This window comes from Pyrus communis, chromosome 3 (genome assembly GCF_041283825.1).
Source record: "Pyrus communis isolate YQ-2024b chromosome 3, ASM4128382v1, whole genome shotgun sequence".
NCBI classification, from domain to species: domain Eukaryota; kingdom Viridiplantae; phylum Streptophyta; class Magnoliopsida; order Rosales; family Rosaceae; genus Pyrus; species Pyrus communis.
In genome coordinates, this window is record NC_142567.1 from 16,453,844 (window position 1) to 16,478,651 (window position 24,808).

General features: G+C 36.8%; 2 protein-coding genes across 4 annotated transcripts; one reads left to right on the top strand and one right to left on the bottom strand.

Annotated features, from left to right (window-relative positions):
• The first annotated feature begins 1,656 nt into the window (after window positions 1-1,656).
• On the top strand, window positions 1,657-5,751 carry LOC148698018 (uncharacterized). Its single transcript, XM_088691124.1, has 10 exons — window positions 1,657-1,947; window positions 2,094-2,363; window positions 2,620-2,824; window positions 2,975-3,065; window positions 3,163-3,311; window positions 3,802-4,045; window positions 4,140-4,244; window positions 4,391-4,573; window positions 4,665-4,869; window positions 5,038-5,751. The coding sequence occupies exons 2-10, from the start codon at window positions 2,132-2,134 to the stop codon at window positions 5,520-5,522; spliced, it is 1,899 nt and encodes a 632-aa protein (XP_088547250.1). The 5' UTR covers window positions 1,657-1,947; window positions 2,094-2,131; the 3' UTR covers window positions 5,523-5,751.
• A 118-nt stretch (window positions 5,752-5,869) lies between these two features.
• Window positions 5,870-23,777, bottom strand: LOC148698019 (structural maintenance of chromosomes protein 3-like). Of its 3 annotated transcripts, XR_015960777.1 has the most exons (31): window positions 23,577-23,777; window positions 22,804-22,843; window positions 22,606-22,681; window positions 21,886-21,924; window positions 21,696-21,763; window positions 21,521-21,592; window positions 19,528-19,607; window positions 19,336-19,414; window positions 19,078-19,195; window positions 18,829-19,004; window positions 17,214-17,459; window positions 16,969-17,090; window positions 15,971-16,115; window positions 14,712-14,884; window positions 14,541-14,640; window positions 13,742-13,878; window positions 13,395-13,596; window positions 12,592-12,679; window positions 12,344-12,494; window positions 11,292-11,442; window positions 10,984-11,175; window positions 10,711-10,894; window positions 10,554-10,624; window positions 10,333-10,484; window positions 9,797-9,965; window positions 9,542-9,688; window positions 9,068-9,163; window positions 8,443-8,617; window positions 7,572-7,764; window positions 7,180-7,340; window positions 5,870-6,826 (listed from the first exon to the last, which is right to left on the bottom strand). XR_015960777.1 is itself a non-coding variant. In XM_088691123.1 (30 exons), exons 2-29 carry the CDS (start codon window positions 22,816-22,818, stop codon window positions 7,574-7,576), a joined length of 3,615 nt encoding a protein of 1,204 aa, XP_088547249.1. In that variant the 5' UTR covers window positions 22,819-22,843; window positions 23,577-23,777; the 3' UTR covers window positions 5,870-6,826; window positions 7,572-7,573. The 3 variants fall into 3 exon arrangements, 2 of the variants coding, with proteins under 2 accessions (XP_088547249.1, XP_088547248.1); XM_088691123.1 differs by lacking the exon at window positions 7,180-7,340; XM_088691122.1 differs by lacking the exon at window positions 5,870-6,826 and having other exon boundaries at window positions 6,954-7,340.
• Between the last annotated feature and the right edge of the window lie 1,031 nt (window positions 23,778-24,808).

Genomic DNA, 24,808 nt, shown 5'->3' on the forward strand with positions numbered 1-24,808 from the left:
TTGCGTATAGTTTATTAAATTAAAGGTATATTTGTCATTTTGAATCCTTATTTAACATAATTTTGCACGAAATGACCAAAATGATTGATGATGGACAATCTCAGCAACCACTTCTATTGATTTCAAATCTCAAGGACAAAGTGATCTGTTATGCAAATCTTATGAACCATTTTGACTAAAAAGCCTATTCATGAGTTTGCCACATTCTTCTCATGGCATTTCACCCTTGATTAATAACAAATGTCATGTTAAAAACGTGACCGGAACTGAAAAACAAGCTCAATATCATTTTTATTTAAAATTGAAAACTGCTAAATCGCCAACATAATTTCAAACACAATATGTTACACAACTCGAATATAGGTCTCAGTTGGCACTCAACTAATAAGTCTATTTCACATAAATTAAAAAAAAAAAAAAAAAAGAGAGGATAGAATCTCATTTTTCTCTACGCCCAGTGTGAGTTTAACATTATTATTATGTGTCGATCAATTTGTAAGTTGACAATTGACAGGATGGTAAAACTGAGCACGACTCGTCAGCACATCTACCAACAACGTATAAATTGGATGCTACTTGGATCCAATAGTGTCAATTGGCAGATCACGATTTGGGAAGTTTTAACGACAAGCCTTTACTTTAATGAAAAATCACATTTTTACACTAAAAAGTCAATCCTAATACTATTCACTTTACCTTTTATTTTATCCTTATCATTAAAACCCAAAGGCCCTGTTTGGCAGATCGGATAAAGGATCAGATAAGATTAGTTATACGAACTTGGGTGTTTGGCGTTCACTCGTACTAAATAAGCGCCGGATTAATTTAACCGGTCTGATAGAATAACACGGTATACACCCGCTTAATAAAACCAACCAAAACGCCCGGATTATTTAGTCGGGGAAGAAGAATATGGGAGAGAAAGGGAGGGAGTTTGGGGGGTGTGGCGGAGAGAGCTGGGGAACAATTATTTGGGATTCTTCTGCAGTCGGGGAAGAAGAAGGGAGAGAGAGGGAGAGTGTTTGGGGGGTGCGGAGAGATCTGGGAACAAAAAAATGATTTCACTTTTTAAATTTTTTTTTTTAAAAGTTTGATTCCTCCTATCTAGTATAATACCAAACACAGTATAAATAATACGGTTACTAGTCCGATACTGCACCAAACACCTGACTAATTTAGTCAGTACTATCCGGTGGCTATTTATCCTATCCGACAGAAATAGTCAGTACAGTCCGAACTGCCAAACAAGGCCTTTGTTTTCAAACCCTTTTCATTAGTTTTCCTTTTATTTTTTTCCTGTTTCAAACATAACCCAACTTTCTTTTTTTCCCTCAAAGACCCAGCTTTCTTTCTTCTTCATTTTTATTTTAAAATTTAAAATTTTTATTTTTAAAAGAGATCCAGCTTTTAGTTTTTTTTTTTCTTTTCCTGCAAACATCCAGCCTTCTCTTTATTTTGTTCCTATTTTAGACGTTTTTCTTTTGCCGGGTCAGTTAATATGTTTTAAATTGTACAATTTTAGGAACAGATAAACGCTTCTTATTATGTTTTTCGTTTCTATTTTGAAATCGCTTTTCAAAATGTATACATGATTCGTCTAAATTCAATGACTCGTCCCCAGGAGAAATATATACATGAAACACACACCATTAGTAAGATATTTTACCATTAATATAATAGTATGCGTAAAAAACATTCTACAGGATAGGTGTATTCTTGTCTTGTAAATTGTCTTTTATGTAGAAATCCTTTGGACGGTTGGATAAAACCCGTGGGGTTTAAGTCTTTAAGATGATAGGCGAGTTGAGAAGAAGTCAGAAAATATCGGTCCATCATAAAGCTACTTTCTATAAGCAAAGCACCCCAGCAGGGCCGCCACACTTGTAACTTGTTGTCCATCCTCACTCCAGTCTCTATCAGATCTCTCCTTCTGGAGTTTCTCACAATGTAAGTAGAAAGAAAGCTCTCATCTTTTCGAAATACTTGTTCTTCTTCTTAGTTACTTGTACTGCATTCTTCCTTGTCTACTTAATTTTAGCTACTTTTCTTCTTAGTTTTCTAATGGAACCCTGTTGGTTCTGGCCTCTCTGCAGATTACAACTGACCCAGAAGCTCCAGTTCAGGTTCAAAAATGGCCAGATTTTCGATACCCTTAACGGGTTTTCTACTCTTATGCTGCTGCTTACTGTCAGCTCTGAGACTGTCAGAAGCGGACTACTTCAAATACAAAGATCCAAAGCAGCCACTGAATGCTAGAATCCGAGACCTCATGAAGCGAATGACCCTCGCCGAAAAGATTGGTCAAATGACGCAGATCGAGCGCAGTGTTGCAACCCCTGATGTCATGAACAAGTATTTTATTGGTAACCAAACAATCTTTACCCACATTTTCAATTCTTCATCTCACCACATATGCATATTCTTCTGTTTGTCAATGCTGGATTTTTTATTCGATCGATATTCTGATCTAATCTAAACTACGGAGGGAGAGATTCGAACTTGCGTGCACAGAAGGAAAATAGTGGAATTACAGTAATGTCGATGTTGGTTTTAGTAGCAAATGAAATGATTGTATTGTAATTTGTAAATGTCTTAGTGGGATAATGATTTTTTCTACAGGGAGTGTGCTTAGTGGTGGTGGGAGTGAACCAGCCCCAAAAGCTTCAGCTGAGGCATGGGTCAATCTGGTGAATGGCCTCCAAAAGGGATCTCTATCCACCCGTCTCGGGATTCCCATGATCTATGGGATTGATGCGGTTCACGGCCACAACAACGTCTACAATGCTACTATTTTCCCTCATAATGTTGGACTGGGAGTCACCAGGCAAGTCACATTCATTCTCACCCAAATAAGTCGAAGTCAACAGGATTCATTCAAGCATTACAGAACGTTTATGATCTTTCGGTCAAATTATGTAGTTTGATGTTTCTAATCACTGTACTCATGCTTCATTTCGTGTGTTTTCCGTTTCAGAGATCCTAATCTTGTTAAGAGAATTGGGGAAGCAACTGCCCTCGAAGTCAGGGCAACCGGAATTCCTTATGTCTTTGCCCCATGTATTGCGGTAATAGAGCAGTCTTATTATACGAAAGCCATAGTTAGAAACTCCAAAACTTGACCAAGCATTCCACTAAAACTATGTATTACTACTCTTCTTGCAGGTCTGCAGAGATCCGAGATGGGGTAGGTGCTACGAAAGCTATAGTGAAGACCATAAGATTGTTCAAGCAATGACTGAGATAATACCTGGTCTGCAAGGAGATATGCCTCCCACTGCTCGAAGGGGGGCTCCCTATGTTTCTACTGCAAAGTAAGACTTCGTTTTTTTCTCTTTCCAGTTTTAAAAAAAATTTGCTACCTGAGATCTTTTTATTGTTTTCACTGTTTAGGGTGAATTATTTGAGTTGTGATGGTTCTTATCCATGAATAGTTTGAAAGTCTCAGACAAGTACCTCTGCAAACATATTTATTTTGATCATAATGACCACATGGTAGGCTTGGTTAGAGATTAGTGGTCAAGGTTTCATTGAGTACCAATACTTGAGTTCATAGAAGGCCTTAGCTGGGGCTCGATTGGTCGGATGCAAAACATTTATAAAAGGAAAGTGACAGACTGAGACTATGCCTTGGTGTTCTTGTAGTTATATTTTAGACTAGGATTTGACCTAGAGCCGTCTTTTAATCGCTGGAGAAAAAATCAATTGTATATATAACCTACCTGTGATGCATTCTATCATTATTTCAAACATCTGGACATAAAGAAAATTGGGCGTAACTCGTTTTCCTTACCATTTCTCAAGAGGGAAGGTTGCGGCCTGTGCTAAGCATTATGTTGGAGATGGTGGCACAACGAAGGGCATCAATGAGAACAACACTGTGGTCGATTTGAATGGATTGCTCAGCATTCACATGCCTGCATACCTCAATTCCATCCGCAAGGGTGTTGCAACAGTTATGGTGTCTTACTCGAGTTGGAATGGAAACAAAATGCATGCAAATAAAGAACTTGTAACCGGATACCTCAAGGACAAGCTACGTTTCAGGGTAAGGAAAGTCATTTTACATAAATCGTCTGCTGTGGTTATTAGATTATTACTAGTGCCGAGCATGACTTGTTTCCTTGGGCGGGTGCTATCAGGGTTTTGTCATATCAGATTGGGAGGGTATTGACAGGATTACATCTCCTCCCAAAGCTAACTATTCATATTCAGTTCAAGCTGGAGTTGGTGCTGGAATCGACATGGTTAGTCTAATTAAAAGTGTAACTTTCGGCCATTGTATTGTAATAAACTTTCGGTCTGCTGTTTACATTGGAATACTACCTCCTCAAGCTGAGATATGCTAGGTTTTTTATCTTCGTTTGCTAACGTATATCTCTGGTTGTTACAGATTATGGTTCCCTACAACTTCACTGACTTTATTGATGATCTAACATATCAAGTCAAGAACAATATCATCCCAATGAGCAGGATCGATGATGCCGTGCAGAGAATTTTGAGGGTTAAGTTTGTTATGGGGCTTTTTGAGAATCCCTTGGCGGATCTCAGCCTGGCCAGCCAGCTGGGAAATAAGGTCCGTCTTTCTAACTTTACGATACAAAACAACTTTGTTCTCTTTATCTGCCGTATTCAAACCCTCTTCTTCAAATGCTGGCTTTTCACAGGTACATAGAGAATTGGCAAGGGAAGCTGTAAGAAAATCACTTGTTCTGCTAAAGAATGGAAAATCTGCTTATAAGCCAGTGCTTCCCCTTCCCAAAAAAGCTGGGAAGATACTAGTAGCAGGAAGCCACGCAGACAACTTGGGCAATCAATGTGGAGGCTGGACAATCACTTGGCAGGGCCTTGAAGGCAACGATCATACAATGGGTACGTGTTGAATTGACAATTATGCCTTCATTCCTCTTTTGAATGATCTAGCAACCCATCTCACTGTTTGTTGGAAAGAATTTATATTTCTTAGACTCACGTGATCGAACTTTCTGAGCATAGAAAGAATTGCTCTTGCTTACTGTCAGTGATTCAATGCTGTAACAGGTACCACAATCCTCAGTGCTGTGAAAAGTACAGTTGATCCTACCACCCAAGTTGTCTACAACGAGAACCCCGATGCTAACTTTGTGAAGTCCAACAAATTCTCCTACGCTATTGTTGTCGTGGGCGAACCCCCATATTCTGAAACATTTGGGGATAGCTTGAATCTGACCATACCACAACCTGGACCGAGCACAATTGCCAATGTCTGTGGAGCTGTGAAATGTGTCGTTGTGGTTATTTCTGGCCGCCCTGTAGTGCTCCAGCCCTATCTTGCTGGAATTGATGCACTTGTCGCAGCTTGGCTTCCAGGAACTGAAGGCCAAGGTGTTACAGACGCATTATTTGGTGATTACGGATTCACTGGCAAGCTTGCACACACATGGTTTAAGACGGTAGACCAGCTCCCAATGAACGTTGGTGATCCACATTACGACCCTCTATTTCCTTTCGGATTTGGTCTGACGACCAAGCCAACCAAGAATTAGTAACACATGGTACCATTCCTATCCGTTCATGAAAAGTTGTTAGCTGTTTCATGGATGAGATTTTGTAGATCAGCATTCCCTTCCCACGAGAGAGGGCATAACAAAATGTTGTATCGTTACTGTCGTCGATTTTTCTGGAAACCGTAGAGGGAATGCTGTTTGTACCAAGTATTTGCAACTCAGTGTCATTGTCATGGTTAAAAAGTTATTCAACATTTAGCATTCTCAATTTGCTTCAATGTGGTGCGACCTTTGGCTTTTTAACAAGAGATAATCTCTCGTCTCATCAGGTCACCACTGTTCGTTTGACTGTCAGTAGGCATTTTAACGGGAGCGATTCTCTCATGTCATCAAGTCACCATGTGAGATTTTTTTTGTTTATTCGGAACACTGTTACATGATGTTATTATTCCACTCAAATTTTGATCCGTGAAAGATAATCTCGGATCAATGAATCCTAAAGTGAGGCTAATTCAATTATTATACATAGAATTCATATTACAAAGAAACACTAAAAAAACAGGATCCTACGATCGACTATGAGACTTAATTTCAATTTCTTTCATCTCAGAGAAACCATTTAATTTGCTAAGATTTCCTTCAACTGCAAGACTAAATTAGCTTTAGATAATATACCCCAATTCACATGCACGTGCACTGCTTAGACCCATTGCTCAAAGTTTGCGCCGATAGTGATGGAGCCCTACGTATCGTCGATCGATGCTCCCGTGGCTGCATGGCTGCCCGGAACGGAAGGGCAAGGAATTGCTGATGTCCTGTGTGGTGACTCTGGATTCACTGGAAAGCTTGCTAGGACATGGTTCAAAAGGGTAGATCAGCTCCCTATGAATGTTGCTCCTTCCCTTTGGCTTTGGACTTACAACTCAACTTCGGCAAACTTGTAAGTAATTGTTAAATGAGAAGAACAACTTACATAAAACGGGTTCACCGTTACTGTGACTTTTCAGTCCAATAATGCAATGCAATGTCGAGAAAAACCTTACACATGACATTCATTATTGGTTGGAGACGTAACGTGACACCTATTTCATATAAATCGTCCCCGTTAAATGAGGCATTGGGTTGCTAAATTCCTAATTATATATTCCTCAGTAAGAAGAATCAAGTCATTAAGAAATTCTCACAAACTAGCATGGTGTCCGATGGCCGCTCCAAGGTTAATCTCCCTCATCAACATCTGCGGCGTGGTCAAGTGTGTTGTTATCGTTATCCCTGGGCACCCTGTTGTGGTAGAGCAATTAATTTCGTCGGTTGATGCTCTCGTGGCAGCATGGCCGCCGGAACTGAAGTGTATACCAAGCAATTACCAACGCTCGCGTCAGAGATATGCGCAAACAGAACTAGCATGATTAATTTTGTGCAATTGGAAAGTTATAAGAGTTGTGTTGTGCTAGAACCACAGACCAAAAATAAACATTGTCCAACCAAATACACATTTCATCAACTAAGCATGAAGCATCATGTAACCTTTACCAAAGGGAAACGAAACGAAACGATACCAAACCAGCCCACAGACAACCTAATTTCCTTAATCATATGCATACATACTCTCATGGTTCATAGTGACACCGGAATTCCGTGGAATAGTTTAGATTATTAGTATTATGTACTCATGGTTCCTTCTTATGAGCAATACCTTATACAGGAAATTGTCAATGGATAAAGCTAATGGTTCTTCAGCATATCTAGAATCGAGCCAACACCAGCAAACCTACTTCGTACAACATCTCACTCCTCTCATTGTGAATTTACCGAAAAAAAGATTGCTCTAGCCGTCTTTTCTGTTCTTGATACACGCTGGGACCAAAACAAGAAGTGTTGTTCAGTTCCAAAATGAAACAGGTAATATAACGGTAAAATAATGACCCCACAGCCGTTCAACTACAATGACAAGAACTCTTCAAGGGTTTTTTTTCCGTGTTCATTGTCTTTGGTCTTAAAACTCAAAAGACCTGTAATTTGTTTCCTAATCAACTTCATGAAAGAAAAAAAATATTACTATGATGTGAATATAAAAGTTGGTCTAACCTTTACTCCGCATTGTGAGACTGGTCACGCTCTATGAAGTCCAATGCATCGTCCTTCGATGCAACGTTGACACGGCTCACCCTGTTTTTATGTTCAACAGCATATATCTTGTCAGAAACTTTCACAAGCTCTGGCCGGAATGTTGTGGTTATAAATTGAGTGTTTGCTATGTCTGCCAGGCGTCGGATCATATCTATCAACAGGTAATTAAGGAAGCTGTATGGCAAGTGAAACTTCCAACAGAGATCAAAAGGAAATGCGTAAGAGGCACCTTGGTATATATGAGTATTTGCCATGTCTACCCTTGTAACTGGGTACCTGCTACAGGATAGCTTTAAGAGCTGTGTTACTAAGTACTCTTTGGTTTTGTTTTTTCAGGGTTGTATCATGATCACAGATAATCAATCCCTTAATGAAAAGGAATTTAAGGCGGATTTCTGTCCATCTTTAGGTTATCTACATGTGGCAGCTTAGCTGGACAGGTAGGCCGACTAAAATTAAAAGGCTGCAAACTACGGATCTTGAAAACTCATTTAATCTAAGGGAGTCAGAAAGAATGATAAAGCTGTTGATAGAACTTGAAGAGGGGATATATATTTAGTCATTCACCCCTTGACCAACTTTTGCTCCATTGACGTGTAGGATATCAGAACCTACTATCTGTCCCCTGAACATAGGGTGTACCCTAACAAAACAAGCATGGCAATGTCACCTTAGGAGATCTGAGCCAAGCAAACCGTACAGTATATCCAAATCTACAAACCTGTTGGCTGACATATGAAGGGTTCTGTGGCATAATATTTGAACACCTGGTGAAGTGCTTTAATTTTAGCAGAAAAACACAGAAGACAAAATATGACATAAAGGATACTTCCAACAGCGGTTCTGTACTGAGGATCCAGTGCTGCATCTATTTCATCAAAAAGATAAAATGGGGCAGGATCACATCGCTGGATGGCAAAAATAAGTGTCAGCGCAACAACAGTTTTCTGACCCCCAGACAACTGCTTCATGGACTGAGTCTCCCCTTGTCCAGTGAAAGAAACCTGCCAAAAGAAAAAAAAAAATGAAAGACAAACAAATTCAGAAATAAATACAACCTTACTGACAACCCATAACATCTATTTTTTTTCTGTTTCAATTTAAAAAATTTTGTAACTGAGGCTGGATTAAAATTTAAGGTATCTAAATCAATTAAAATTATATAACTTTGCTACATCAATTAAAATTTAAGGTATCTAAATCTCTGACCCACAGATCCCAAGGGCACATGCAGACCCGCCAATCCAAATGGGTGGGACAAACAATGGGAGGTGGCCCTACAGGAGGGTACGCATCTGTGGGTAATCCCACTCAAGACCCATGCTTCCTGGGGCACTTATCTCGACCAGTCCTACCACAGGACTAACTCCAGGGGGTTGCTCGCCACTTAATATCACAAATAAATATGGTGGAGGCATCAGGTTTTAGTAAAAGGAACAACAGAATATCCGTGCCTTCACTTTTACACCAATATATTTTTCGACTCTTCCCTCCAAATCCACTTCATGTGGTCCATCCTCATCCTGTTCATCATCACCATGCTGACCATCCTGCAGATTCAATACCCAGATTCAAGTAAAACCATTAGAAGTTTAACAAAATGTCTAAAATGAAGGCAACATTCGTGAAGACAGTCCTACATACTCGAGTCAATCTAGTTATGTCTAAGGCTCTTTTGATGACAATTACTGGAATGAAACCATTTTTTATGATCCTTCTAAAGGAGAAAGGAACTATATTTTCTGAAAGAACATTTAGATGGGACAGAGTGTCAAGCATCTCTGGCCACTCAGCTAACAGAGCTGCATTAATATTACATTCTTTCAGCTGATACTAAACCAATAAACACAAAGCATCAAGCTATGTCCACGCATATCAGGATAGACCACAAAGAGGAAAAACTGAAGAGATCAAGTTCAGCAATAAACCTTTTTCTTCATCATAACAAGGTGCCCATGGCCACCTTGCACAAGTTCTGAGAAAACTTCTCGGAAGTGCCTAGCAACACCTTTAAAAGTACGTTCTATTGATTCATCTTTCCTTTGATCCAAAACCTTTATAAGTTCATCAATTTTCTGCAAAAATTGAAATAAAAAAATAAATGCCAAGACAACCTAATCTTAAGCCAATCTTTAGAAGAAAAAAACCAACTCAATAAAAGAGATCTGACAGTGAATTGATACCTGATCACCCGCTTTCAGTTCAGCTTGCCTCTTCTGGAGCTCTTCTCGTTGCTCTGTAAAATTTACATATTGATCAAGTGCTTTCTTGTTGACATGACTAAACTGTTGCAGTTGTTCATTGCATCTATGCAGCGCTTTATGCAACTCTTTGATGCCCCTGCGCTTATACCTACCATTTCAAGCAGAACAAATCAATACGAACCTACCAACGGTGTTACATCTCAACATAAGAAAAAATAAATAAGAACCTAATCAACTGCATGCATCAACAATGGACTGTCATCACACAGGTTGAATACTAACTACATAGGACTCAAGCTCAAGTAACACGGCAGGTGGGAAGCAGTTGTTCTTAGATTCAAATCTTGGCAGGAGAAATGGTAAATGATCTTAAGGTGCAAATGATTTCAACAATTAGAAAACCTAGATAATACCCAAACAGATTATGAGAGTTTGGAACCTAAACAAGCTCCAGATAGTGTACATAAAATTGATATCAATTATTACGTAAAATAAAGTATGGACAGAAACAATACGCTTCAAAAGCATCCGATGACAATGGACCTAATTCCCTGATTTTCTTTGAGTATTCTTCTTGTTTTGCAAGAAACATATTTCTTTTACTCAACAGTTGCTCTAGCTCTTTGGCTTCATCCTGAAGTGTCCTCTCATACTTGTCTTCCAAAGTCTGCATTCACAAGTAGTCATCTTAGCAGCAGCAACACGCATTTACAATTTAACAATATCACCACCTTACCTTTAACGCAGTCTTTTCATCTTTAATTCTCTTGAGATGCTTTGACTCGCTATCTATAGTTTCAGAAACTCCTGATGAACAAAACTGTAGTTAAAACACAGAACAAAACTCAAAACTTCCAAATGGGCACTTCAAAATCAGCATATCAACGCCTCACTTTTGAGCTGCTCTGTTGCATCTTTAACCAATAATTCAGCATCATTAAGTTCCTGAGTCTTAATTTCAGCTTCACCGTTATAATTGTCAGTCTCCACAGAAGATATTATGGCCTCTAGTTCTTGCCTCCGCCTTTCAAGGTTTGTGGTTAAATTAGTCTCCAGCTCTGCCTTTATTGTTTCAGTCTATAAATGTACATGAGTAGAAGGAGATATGCACATGAGGATACAATCACACAAATACTCTAAATATCAATCAACTATATTTGGCTAACCTCAAAACGATCCGTCTTGCATGAAACAAGCTTCTCTTTAAGATCCGCTATTTCAGGGTTTAATCTTGAGAGAAGATCCTTCTCCTCTGGAGATAAATGATCAAGGAGATCTGTGCCCATTTCAGCTCTCTTCATGGCCACACTGGCTCTAAGCTGAGTAATTTGAGTCTCCACATCCGCCAGTGATTTTTTCTACAGTTAAGAGGGCAGACTATAAGCACACACGACTGATAAATGATAAAATAATCAGCTAGTAACCGAAACTCCTCCAGGCACGGGAAATGATGTCATTTCAAATGCCAAAATACCTTATTCCCACAAGCTTTGGAAATCAGATTCTTCTGCTTATTAGCATTAGCAATGTCCTGCTTAAGTTGTTCCATTTCTGATTTCTCATGGGCCCGCTTGGCATCAATTTTCTGCTGTTCAGTTACGAGTTCTGTAATTTTTTTGTCTATCTGTGAGGTAAATTTAGTATAACAAGGCTGTATTTTTTGAAAAAACATAAAGAGTAATCACCACGAGAGAAATGAGAAGTACAATCAAGTGGACCAGCAGTTCACAAAAGGAACCCAAAACCAATAGGATAAGTCAACGACAAAAACAGGGTAAATGATAAAAGAACAAAAAACCAACAAAGAAGGAAAAGAAAGAAACAACACCCCAATCTAAAAACAAAACTGCCAAATTTAATCATATCAATCTAACTGGAATGCTAAAAAAATTTAGACAATCACAAAAGGATTACCTACTTGATACCGGTCATTTTTATTCAATTTCCTTCTCAGATCTTCATCCAACTTAGGTAGTTAAGACAGTAAGATTAAAATTCAGGCAGGGGCCTCTGATTATCTTTCATCAGATTTTTCATTGGCTTCAGCAACCAGAAAGGGGACTGGACAGATTCAAGGGCTTCAAACCAATTAACACACATGACACGGCTCAGTCAAATCCATTTAGGAATTTTTGTTATAGTTAATCAGTTCGAATTGGGTTTATCAAAATGTTAATTTCCAGAAAACAAGAATAAAAGTTTTGGTGGGAAATGATTAAAACCATTGGTTTCACACTAATGCTCAGCTTATGAAGTGCATAAGATGGCAAATCACTCCAGCTGACAAGACTGTAGAATTCAAGGTGTACCTCTTTATCTAAATATTAACAAATCCATGTATTTTAAGTGAAAATTCAACTTAGACATCAGCAGCAAACTTCTATTTTCAATCAAGTGGTTTTTTTTTTTTTTTCACTCTTGCATTTTGGTAGCCTGGAAACTTTTTTTTACAGATAAAGTAAATTAAAAGGCTACGGAGGAAGATTACTGCTCTGCATGTATATGAAATCATTTTCCAAAAGGATATCTTCAAGCATTTTCTTTACTTTCTCCAGCTCTTCTTCCTTCATGTTGATAGATTTTGTATTCTGCATGATTATATGCATAAACTTCAATTTTGACCGTCTATGGTCATAAAATCCTCCCGTCATGCCACCCTTCTTGCTGACTTGGTCACCTGTTAGATAACACATGGTGATTTGTCAAGCCATTAGAACTAATAATTATAACACTGTGCAACACAATGCAGAGAAAGCCTCGAGCTCTGTCAAAACCTTCCAAAGTAATGCAGTCTAGACCATCATTACGAGCAACCCTTGTAGCCACATCCATATCTCGACAAACGACCGTTCTTGCAAATACCTAAGTTAAGAGCATATAATGATGACATGTCATTCTGAACATTGTTAGAAGCTAAAATACAAATAGATATGCACATATAGAAACCACCATACCCAGTAGAGAACACATAATCCTAAAGTGAACCAACTTAAGAAGGTATGCCAATGAAATTTCAAACCCGTATCTCTATCAAGCATGATACTGAGTTATTGCACCTTCTGAATATCTAGGTTCAATGTCAATCATGTTTTCATCATTCACTCTATGAAGAAAACATAGGAACAAGATGATTACATAGAAATACATCACTACAGTTTTGCAATTAAATATTTTCCATGTTTTTGAACCCAAACAAGTAAATCAAGGTGTCATTTCATAAATCCCAAGCATGGGTGAGTTCCAAGTTTATTCTGTACGCAAATGCACCATTACTGTTATGAAGTGTTTCAGATTTTAGTCGTCCTTTTGAGTGGTTCCATGTTAGACATATAGATAGTTGTAGGTAATAGAGTTGATTACACTAAATTTGTAAATCTGTACTTCGTGTATACTGGGGTTTCTTTTGCCTCCCTTTTCTTGAGTAACACAATGGTTCTACAGGATTAAAAATAAAAGTGATCCCCAACTTAAGATTATGTACGTATGTAGAAACAACACAAACAAAAAAAAGGTCCACTTCTGACATTGACCCAATAACCAATGATTTCTAAGATAGATAACTCAGGTAGAAGCTAACCTGGGAAAATGCCGGGGTATAGTTCGGAGCAAATTTTAATTTCTTCAACAGAGGAACCACATCTGAATTCTGTGGATAAGTTACCCGTGGAGCCTTCACCCTATTGAGGGGAATAAATGTAACTCGTCCACCTTTCAATGAATTAAGGTGCCTAATTATCTGGGTTGATATTTCGTCATTTTCAACCACAACGTGAAACAAGCTGTTCAGAAAGAACAGAAATCAATTAATAGAACTAAAAGTTCAAAGAAACAATGAAGGTGATAGCTAACAGATCATAACGCCATTTGGTAAATGTGGCAACAGCTAAAAGAATGGGGGTAGAACCCTAATGAAACATTGAGTACCTGTTCCCAGCAGTTACTTCAACGGCTGTAAAAAACTTTTCGTCACAATCAAGCAACTCAATGATTGGACCAAATACCCCATGAATATTATACTCTCTGCAGATCTTACGAACAGAATTTAGCCCTCTCCTCACATCCTGAAAGCATTAGACAAGAAACAGAGAAGAAAAGTGAAATCTTACATATAGTACTGCCTAATGACTCTGAATATCAAACTATTTTAAACATGGAAAAGCGAGAAGCAAAAAAAAAAAAAAAAACACTCATAATTTGAGATGCACCAATAGAAAAGCTATAGACATAATAAAATACATAATCACAACACAAAACAACACAACAAAACAAGTGGAATCATAATGCAAACAAAACATATAAATTCTTTTCTGCATTTATTAACTTAGAAACATAAGTTAGATTCTTTTTGCACTCTTTTCCAACATAATAACCTTTAAGGCCTTGGAAGTTCAAAGTCATTATATCACAAAGATGCATGAGGTTTTGAAAAAAGTTCTAGCATCAAATCCCAAAGTGATCCCTCAGAAGATTTGCTTTATGATTTCAAAAATAGTTTTCAGTAAAGTCAGCATAAATATATATGTAACATTATATATTTTAACTTGGTTTGTGATCCTTCAGAATACTTGCTTTTTGTGATTTCTCAGAATATAATATTGTATGCATTTTAATGTTTAAACATTTACCAACGTTTACAGTAATTCAATCACTTTAAGTTTCACACAAATGACAGCCATGTTTAGCATAGCAGAAGCTACAAAAAGTAAAGAAAGCAATTACTAACACCCGGAGTTGCATGATCAAGGCTCTTTTCAGCCTTTTCAACTTCTGTTCTCAGCTTCTCAATTTCAGCAGAAAGTTCAGTTTCTTTCCTCCACAGGGACCTAACAAAAAATATTTCATATTGGAATGGTTGTAACAAATTCATTGAATATTTAGTTCAAAAGACTCGTACTTGCGCTCATCCTGCATCTTGTCCCTCTGTGTCTTGTGATGACTGAACCCATCATGTGACTGAGAGATGAGAGATTCAATAGTAGCAATCTCAGTTCTTCGAGACTCAATGTAGACATCCCTGTCACTCAACTCAGCATCAAGCCGTGCAATTTCATCTTTAAGTTTTTGCTCCTGGAACATACAAAAGTTAAAAATAGATTAAAGTAAAAATTTGGTACAAATAATACAGTATACATAGTTTATAAATGTTATGAATGACTAGCAAATTAAGCACTAAGGACATAAGATGTGGCAGCAGGAATGTCAACTCGCATGCCAAATCAAAAAGTGAACCAAAAGCCACAAGACTAAATGCCCAACCAAGGCAGTCTAAACAGAGCAGAACAAACAATCATACAACATAACTCCAGAGCTACAATAAAACCACACAAACAACGCCACAGAACCGTTAGCAACACAAAAATGAATAAGCGAGATTAACAAAATACAGAAATGCTAAGCGTTAGGGTAGTCAGTTGGCCTATGAAATATTTGGGCATTCTGCTATGTGTAATCCACATGCAGATAATTACTGGGATTTGGTTGTGGAGAAAATGGAGAAGTGGTTAGAAGGTTATAAAAAAGTGTTTCAATGTAAAGGAGGTAGGCTCACTTTGATTTAATCAGCCTCACGCAGTGTGCCAACTAGCTCTATCTTTTGGATTCCAAGCAACGGCACTAACATATTGGAGAATCTCTTAAAGGATTTTTTTTTTAAAGGTATCTCATAAAGGGGATTTTTTTTTTAAGGCATCTCATAAAGGGCTTTACATGGGAAGGCTTTGGTGAAGGGATCAAGTGCATCTAGTTAGATGGAAAATTGTTGCATATTCTCAAGAGAATGGTGGTTTCAGGGTAGGTAATTGGTGGTTTCAAACACGTCTAATTCAAAGAAAGTTTTGAGAAATGATGTGAATTCAAGGTGAAATAATTTTCTTTTGGTCGAACAAGGTGAAATACTTAAATCCAAGAAAAGAGGATATAATTGAATCTGTATGCATAGAAATCTAAACAAAAATTAAAGAAACAATCACTGGGGTGAAACAAGGAATAATAGTGTGCATACTTCTAGTAGTTGGAAATAAGAAAGACATACTAGAGTACTATATGGAGCCATTCAAATATTCCTGTGCCAAATTTTAAGAAACTAGCTCAAGATCATCAATTTCCTTTTGGAGCCCTTCAAATATACACTTAAAAAAAAAGAAGCCTTCATACCTGTGCCAAATTTGAAGAAAGAACTCGTTCAAGGTCATCAATTTCCTTTTGGAGCCATTTGTCACGAGCAGCTTTACTTGAAAACTGGGTGGCACGACCTTGTTTTTGGTACAGTATACTAAGCTGCTTCTCGCGTTCCATTATTCTATATTCCAAGAGAACCAATTGTGAGATAATATATTAGCACATATACCAAGACTTCTCAAAGGTCCAAACATATTCCAGTATTTGGACAGACTTGCTGTTCAACTTTTTCTGAAACTCAAGTTATCTTCGACCCACAGGTTTGTGTAGGTCCTTCATTCCAACAGAAGACGAAAATCCTGAGAAATGAATTTCCCAAGGACTATGAAACTTACATGACTCACAATCATGTCACCCTCTACACTGCAAACCAGACTTTGAAATTTGAAAAACAGAACACCACTAAAAATCCTGCTTAAGAGGAAATCACCACCACCAGGCACCGGTTACCCAAAAGACGCCTATTCCTAAGCAGCAAGTTCCAATCGCTCATCTTTACACTTAAAACTTTCTACTAGACTAGAAATTGTTCTATAATATTACCTGGGCCAAATTAAACTTAATAACCTATCATCACTGCGTAGCGAGTAGAGGAAAGGGCAGCGGCATAAGCACATGGAATTAGTGTGCAAGAAAAAAAAATTGTCCATAAAAGAAAGACTAGATGTAACAAATTGATTTTTGTATATGAGCTAGAGTTTTACATGAATGTTAAGAAACTCCTTGTTTGTTTGAAGTGTTGATAAATAATATTGAGTAATAGATGTTCTGTTTCAAAAAGATCCATCAGAAAAAATGGAGGTTTATTAAACACCTATAATATATGTTATGATTTATTAATTAGTCGACATAATCCCCCTGTACTTTTTTTTCCACCAATCAAAGGAAAAACGAACATTTTCTCATGACTAGAATTAAACTATATTGTAAATGGGATAGAAATAAGAAGATTATCTAATATTACATAGACATACCCTTTTGTTATCTCCATTTCCATCTTGACTTGATTATCATACAGAGGATTTATTTTCTTAAGTTCTTCCTCTGAATCCTTAATTTCTTTCTGCAGACTCTGCAGCTGTTTCATAGCATCTTCCTGGAAGCATGTAAAGATCAACAAATGCATCATTCATGTCCCTCCTATGACTAGAACAAAGAAAACTGATACAAAAAGAAAATTAGAAAAACAACACAGCAGCCGACACAATTTGAATATTACTTTGACCCGGGTGTTTCCAGTTTTCTTCTCCTCCAAATCGTTGACATCAAGCTGAAGCTCTGTGCGCTTCTTTATTGCTTCTATTCTTCGCATTTCTATTGTTTCTTTATCCTTATTTAAAGCTTGAAGCTCTTTTGTCAGATCCTTCAAAATCTTGTCCAGGTCCTTAGACTTTTCATGGGCATCCAGCACTGTATTATACATCTTTGTTGAAGTTTCAGAAACCTTATTTCTAGCATCTTCTACCTGAATCAAGGTGAAAAAGCATACAATTTAGGCATCGAGGTCAGCATTGTGCATGTTTGTCTGCAGTCCGAAGAGAGTTAGGGCACAAGATGAAGATGTGTGTGTGTATATATATATATATCTGCATGTGTGTGTGGGACCGTTATTTTAGCTCTTCAATTTTGGATTACATTATTATAATCAAACTGGAGTTTTTACTATTCGAACTTTCTAAACGGAATAGTTACTAACACCATCATTCATTCTTTTAAAGATATGTAGAGTGAGAATTCTCATCGGTAGCACAAACACTTCTAAGAGAGCTATTTATTATTCAGACATGCACTGAACATCAAACATGTCCACAGGTTACAAAAATATATGCAATGACAATTGCATATGCTACCTAAATATGATTCCAGAACCACTTGGGGGAAGGCCAAGTGCACAGCGGTGGAGAAGGTGGAAAAGGCGGCTTCAAAATTGGTAACTGGAAGGAATTTTTTTTATTATTCAGAGGTGGCAGATTAACATTGATTCAAGGGTGTGGGAGTACGCGAAAAACTGGACCAAGTTAGATACCTGGCAGTTCTTTGGGCCACTTCCGAATGAGTGTAAGGTTTATTCTCACTCTTCTATAATGATGTATGTGAAATGGGTTTAGGTTTCAAGTCTGGAGGTTTTTGTAACTTAGAATCTATTTGAAAGGTCTGATTCTGTATTATAGGCTCCATAAGATTGTGTACACCTCATTCACACTTCATAATTGCATCCAATTTTCATAAAAATCTATTTCTTATAAAATAAATATATAAACGAGAAGATAAACTGTGCAAACCTAGGGCTGGGAATTTTGTCCCGAAATCAAGAAACCAACCAACAAATTCCCGAACAGACTACCGAAAAAACTGAAACCCAAAATCTGATAAAAGACTCAGAGTACTCCCCCCCTCCTCTCCCTTCCCTTCCCTTCTTGAACCCAACCCTCTCCCTCTTGACTTCCACTCTCTCTTCTCTGTTTCCGACTCTCCCTCTTGCTCTGAACGCCGACCAGCCACCACTCTTCTCAATGTCCATCATCAAGAGCTTCCTCCACCTTTAAAACCAAATCTGGGTTTTTGGAGGAACCTCAACCTCATAATCGAAGTCCCTCTCGTTCTTCGACCTTCAATTACATCAAGGTAAATCTTTTGAAATTGATATTACTGAACCGTCCCGAAACCGTTCATTATTGGTATTACTAATTTTTGGGATACTGAAACATTTGGTTCGGTGTCAGTATGAACTATGAATTATGCCCAAACTGAAAATTTTGGTTCGGTAATCGGGATATGAGTTTCGGTTCGGTATGCAAACCTTTTATATGGCCTAGCAATCTAACTCGACTAACCTCTGCCAACTTTTGGCGAGCATCCTGAAGTTCCTTGTCATAAATAGTGTATTCCAAAGATTTCCGCTGCTTGTCAAATTGTTGATACTGTCTTAGTTCCTCTTTCTCTTCATCCAACTCCTTTAATCTCTCATCCAAGTACTGAACAACTTGAACTATCTGTTTTATTTTGTTTCCTGAATAGCAAAGAGAAAAGCTTGTAAGAAACCATATATAATAACCATAACAAATAATTCAATAATGACTTGCCAGTTTCCTGCATAATTTTCAAACTTTCTCGACGCCTCTCCTCATACACTCGAGTACCACCAATTTCTTTCAGTAAATCCAGCCGTTCAGAGTCTTTCATCAGTGTCAAGGATGCTATCTATGAAAGAGTCCAAAAAATTGTAATTAGAAAAACCAATAAAAAAGTGCATCAATCACAATCACAACAATACTCAAAATATAACAATGAATTATTTTCTCAGGTAAATATATGATGTCCAAACAAATAGAAAATCATACCTTTCCTTGCTGCACAACATAATAAGGATTGGAGCGAGAGAACCCAGCACTTTCCAGTAAATTCATAACTTCCGTTTTCCTGAAATTAGAGTTATCGTCCGTCGTTCAACAGAAACCATGGAAAAGGATCTCATAATAAAAACCCCATAATACACAGAATATTAATATTTTCCCAAAAATATATGCACTCACGTGATATGCTTTCCATCCAAGAAATACTCATCCTTCTTCAAACCAATGGTTCTTCGCAAGCGCACTTCCTCTTTATCAACCTATCGAGAAGTGATGCAAAAGTTGAAAGAGATATAACCCATATAAGAAAGCATGGCAAATGCCTCAATTGGTGTTAAAGCAGTGAAGTAAGCTGAAGCTGTCAAAATGAACAATAATCCATAAAAGCAATATCGCTACTTGTGCAAAAGTCTTGGACAAACATAAAATAGCAACCAATAACAGAGGTAATTTGAAACTTGTCAAGTTGGAGTATCCAATCCAAAACCAATTAGCAACCACAGAAAGGTGTCATTTTTACGTATCGAGGTGCAATGCTTAGAATACTCGATGTGCGAATTTGATATTTGCCTTCTCAAATCATTCAAGTATGGACAACTAGGCTTAGAATACTCTATAGTTTAATCACCTACCTTTAATGTGAAATAAAAAAGCATTTTCCCAAAGAGTATTGTTATTGGCACTCCAAAAAACTCATTATGCACCCAAACTTTCTATATTTAGAAAGAAAAAATATAAATCATGAGGAGTGCACAAAAAAAAGGGTAAAGTACAAAAAACTACCTCAACTATTGGTGTCACAACACTTTCATACCTCATCTTTTAAAATTGACAATGTCATACCTCATCTTTAGAATTTGGTCCAATGTTATACCTTCCGTTACTTGGCTGTTTACTTTTCAGTTAAATGCTAATGTGGCTTGATTCGGAACCCACTTTTCATTAAAAAATTAATAAAAAATTATTAAAAACTAACAAAATTTATTTAATATTTTATTAATTTTTTAATAGAAAGTGGGTCCCGAATCAAGCCATGTCAGCATTTAACTGAAAAGTAAACGGCCAAGTAACGGAAGGTATAACATTGGACCAAATTCTAAAGATGAGGTATGACATTGTCAATTTTGAAATATGAGGTATGAAAGTGTCGTGACACCAATAGTTGAGGTAGTTTTTTGTACTTTACCCAAAAAAAAAACTCTATCCCAAAAAATATGTCCTCACCCTTAAAGCTCCCAAAATGCAATCCTTCTATTTCTATTAAGGATTCAGTGACTGAACAGATCCCAAACACTTCAACATTCTTCACTCCGCCCAAAAACTTATGTCCACATTTTCATTCCTTGTTTCCTAAACAATTCTTCTATTCCTCTCCACGCACACCACCCAAAAGATTGCTATGACAGCAGTCACTACCATGCGCTCACAACAAGTTGAGGGCAGGGCACATTTATAATTTAGAACTAGATAATATTTATGATATTTAGATTTTAGAAAGAAAAAAAAAGTTAACAAGGAATAGTTTAAAATAATTGCATTCTTCATGTTACTTGGAAGCCCTCGGAGTATACTGAGTGTATCAGAGAGAGAGAGAGAGAGGGGGGGGACACTAGACACACAACTCATCACGAATTGTACCCGTTAAATTAAGCATGACACATTTTGCCAGAAAATACAGGTCCTGTACTAGTTTTGACATTACTCCACTTGTGAAGATTGATAATGTATTTTAACTTCCAAAACAGAAGAGTGGAAAAAAAAAATCCCCCTAAAACTGAAACAGCTATAGAAACTCCATAAAGCTAACTAATTGCAGCTTTCCAAACATGCAAATAATTGAAAAGACAGGTCTATCCAATCAATGCCTCTATTACAGATAAGATTTTTTTTCCTCAAATAGTAGCACTCACACCAAAACTTGATTTATATTAGAAAAACAAAATGTTGCAAGCACCATTCCTATAGTGATCATCTTTGCACAATCCATGCACCAAGTGGGGAAAAAAGATGTGACTAGGCAGCCCAAAACTTTCAAAGTGGGTTGAGTGCTAGGAGGTAGTTTCAGTAAATTTTCCATATTCACAAGGAAAAAAGACATACATGTGTACTGAGCGAGAGAGAGAGAGAAAAAGGATTACAGAATAACTGACAAGATATGATCAATAAACATTACCGGGATTCGATTGTCAGCATTATCAAAGACAATCTCCACAAACGCAGATATTACTTGGTGCCCTGCACCTTCCTGGTCAATCATGAGGAAGCATATATTGCAATACAAATTGTTTATTAGGCAATTAGTTGAACAAAATAGCTTGAAACAAAAGCAAACGTTCAGAGAGACCTACATGGAGTAGAGCATGCCTATCCTCACTCCGAAGGTTTTGGAAAAGGTCACTTAGTACAAACCGGATCGCTAAATAAAATTTTTGAATCAACAAACGTAAACAAGTTAATGTTAACAGTTCCAAAAGGACAAATATATATACTGGCCGAAGGAAAGAAACAATGCAAGAATCACTCATACTTGATACTTACCATGGAAGAAGTTCGTCTTTCCAGACCCATTGGCACCAACTGCAGTAAACATCATTGAAATAGATATGGAATTTTATTAGAAACCTGTTTTAGAATGGAATTAGAAAACAAGCAAATACAGATACAGAAGTACGATTGACATTTTTACTTTAATGGAGAAGATCTCCAATACACATAGGCATACTTTTACAAGAAAAAAAATGCAAAGGTATCAAATGAATAAAACTATTGAAGACTCGATTTTTTTATTTTATTTTTTTTCAATCTCGGTTGAATGACCTCAAAATTTTAATACACAAGATTTTATCTTAAGCTGCAAAGCTGCACAGAGGTCTATCTGAAAAACCAAAAAGAAGTGCTCACGTTATCCAAAAGGATAGGTTGTGCAGCAATGAATGTTTAAAAACCCATATACACCATGAGCTTGGCAAGCTAAACATTCCTTGACAGTCATAAAACTCCTTTTTACGTCACACACCTTAAGAACCTAGATAAGATACTTCAGCACCTCATTTGTCTGATGTCTATTACTATGCTAACCAAACAAATACAAATATGGCACATCACCCTCTTGTAATCTAATACTTTGAAGTACATTATCCATTTTACAAAGATATTCCAATCAGTTACAGTTAAAAATGAATATTATAAACTAGCATAAAACTCTGAAAATAAATAAATAAAAACATCTGCTGCAATTGCAAGGAAAGATATCATTACCAACACAATTAACTTTCGGGCTGAAGGCCTCAGTAGCAACTTGTTCTCTGTAGCTCTTAAATCCTTCAATAATAACCTAATTGCAGGACGGCACATATTAATAAAATATTAGAAATCTACGAAAATGTAAATAGGGCCCTATAGATATCACTCGGAAAAAACAAGGTTAACAGTAATCCACCTATAACAAAAACTCACCTGCTTTATGTACATATTGAAACCACCAGATCAGCAACCTCTGAGAAAATGTGAAAGAAACGTATAAGCGACAGTCATACTAAGTAAACAACTCAAGGATTTCCCTATGAGCCATAAACCAGAATACTAATGCAACTTTAGCAACTATTACTAGAAAGTAATCGGGATGGGGGGCGTTGACGAACACACACACGAAAAAAAAAACCAAAGAAATCATGAGTTAGTGGCTTCACAATTAGCATTCGAGAAGTAATTTTAACACAAACGGGAAGCATTGCTCGGAAAATCGACAATTATTATTCCAAACCTATAGCCCAAATAATAATACTTCACTGCTCGATTAGCACAGTGGAAGTACTTTGCGGCCATCCCGAACAATTTTGCTTCACAAAAATGGGATCCACCAGAAAACAGAAATTATCCATTTCAACAAGGCTAAATCACAAACATCTCGGGTCGGACATCCATTACCACCCAATCGTGCTTGAGTGAGAGTGGGAGAGGGAGAGGGAGAGAGAGAGAGAGAGGGAGAGAGAGAGAGAGAGAGAAAGAGGGAGAGAAGAGACTAACAAGTTCTGTATGAACTCAAACCCTAGCTAATACCATATATATACGCAGTCTACGAAACTAGATTATCAGCAATAACGAATACCAAAAACAAAAACTGGAAGCTCAGATTTCGTTCTAGGGTTTCAAATTTCCAGCACTGCAACTATTCTGCTTCTGAATTTACGAAAATTAAAGGCAAAGCTTGGAGAAGAAGAAAGACCTACCGGTTGAAGTTGCCAATTCAGTTTGTCTGCTCCACAGTCGCACAGAGAGAGACGGGGGTAGGGGGTGGTGCGCAGTTTAAGCAGTGTGCGCTCACCGGTGACTTGTAGCACAGGTCGACGAGGGAAGGCAAGTTAAAAGGCGGCAAAAGTGAAATGAAAATGGAAGGCGAAAATGAAATGAAATTAAATCGTGGAAAGAGTTGAAGAAAATTAAAAAACAGAACCTAATAAATGGTGGGTAGAAAGTAAAAATGTACGTCAAACGAAAACGTACCAACCCGAATTAAAACGTATCTAATTATAAACTATATTAAAATGATTATTCATGTTTTTGGAATGTTTAAAAATATGTTTGATTCATACACAATGCTCTAGATAGTTTTGATTTTTGGTAGATAAGTCTCTAGAATAACTTTTATTTGATCAGAGATAAATCCTTATTATTGTAAATAATGCTAAATAATAAAGATAAATTATATAATTTTTTTAATTAACAAAAAGGCTATTGTTCATTGATTAATGACTCATTCTATAAAAAAATTAATTAATTAAAGTAATTTAAACTTCTACATTGTTAACAACTCTTTTTATAAAAAAAATAATTAATTAAAGTAATTCCTCGTTATTAGGACAAAAAGTAATAAAACTTATGTTTTGAAAACAAATGTACCAAAGATTCAAATGTACAAAGAAGCTAAATGGATCAAAAATTCAAATGTACCTAACAACGAGTTTTGTTACATTCTATTTAATTTACTAAAATAAATATTTTAATAAAAAATAAAAAAATCTTAAATCATCATAATAAGATATGCATAAAAATAGAAGGAAAAGAGGGAATGCTAACGTGAATAGATTTCTAATGAAATAAAATTAAAATACCAAAATTGTAGGGAAAATATTTAATTAAATTTTCAAAAAGAATAGATGTTTAGTCTATGACATTTAAAAGCGAGGTTTTTATATCAAAACGTCTCTAAATAAAATTATGTGCTGATTTTTCTTTATTTTTTGTTTTTAACAAAATTATGCGTGGATTGCATAACACGGATAGGGGTGGTGTAGGTGTGAGACTCCAAATCGAAAATGGGACGGGAATTTAAAGACCAATCTCAAATTAAAATTTCAATATTTCCAATTTTCGTGATTTCCGAAATGTTTTTGGCATTTCGAGATGGATCAAGATTGGATTTTTAGTTTTGAGTTTTTTGGTTGAAATTTGAGATTTTGGG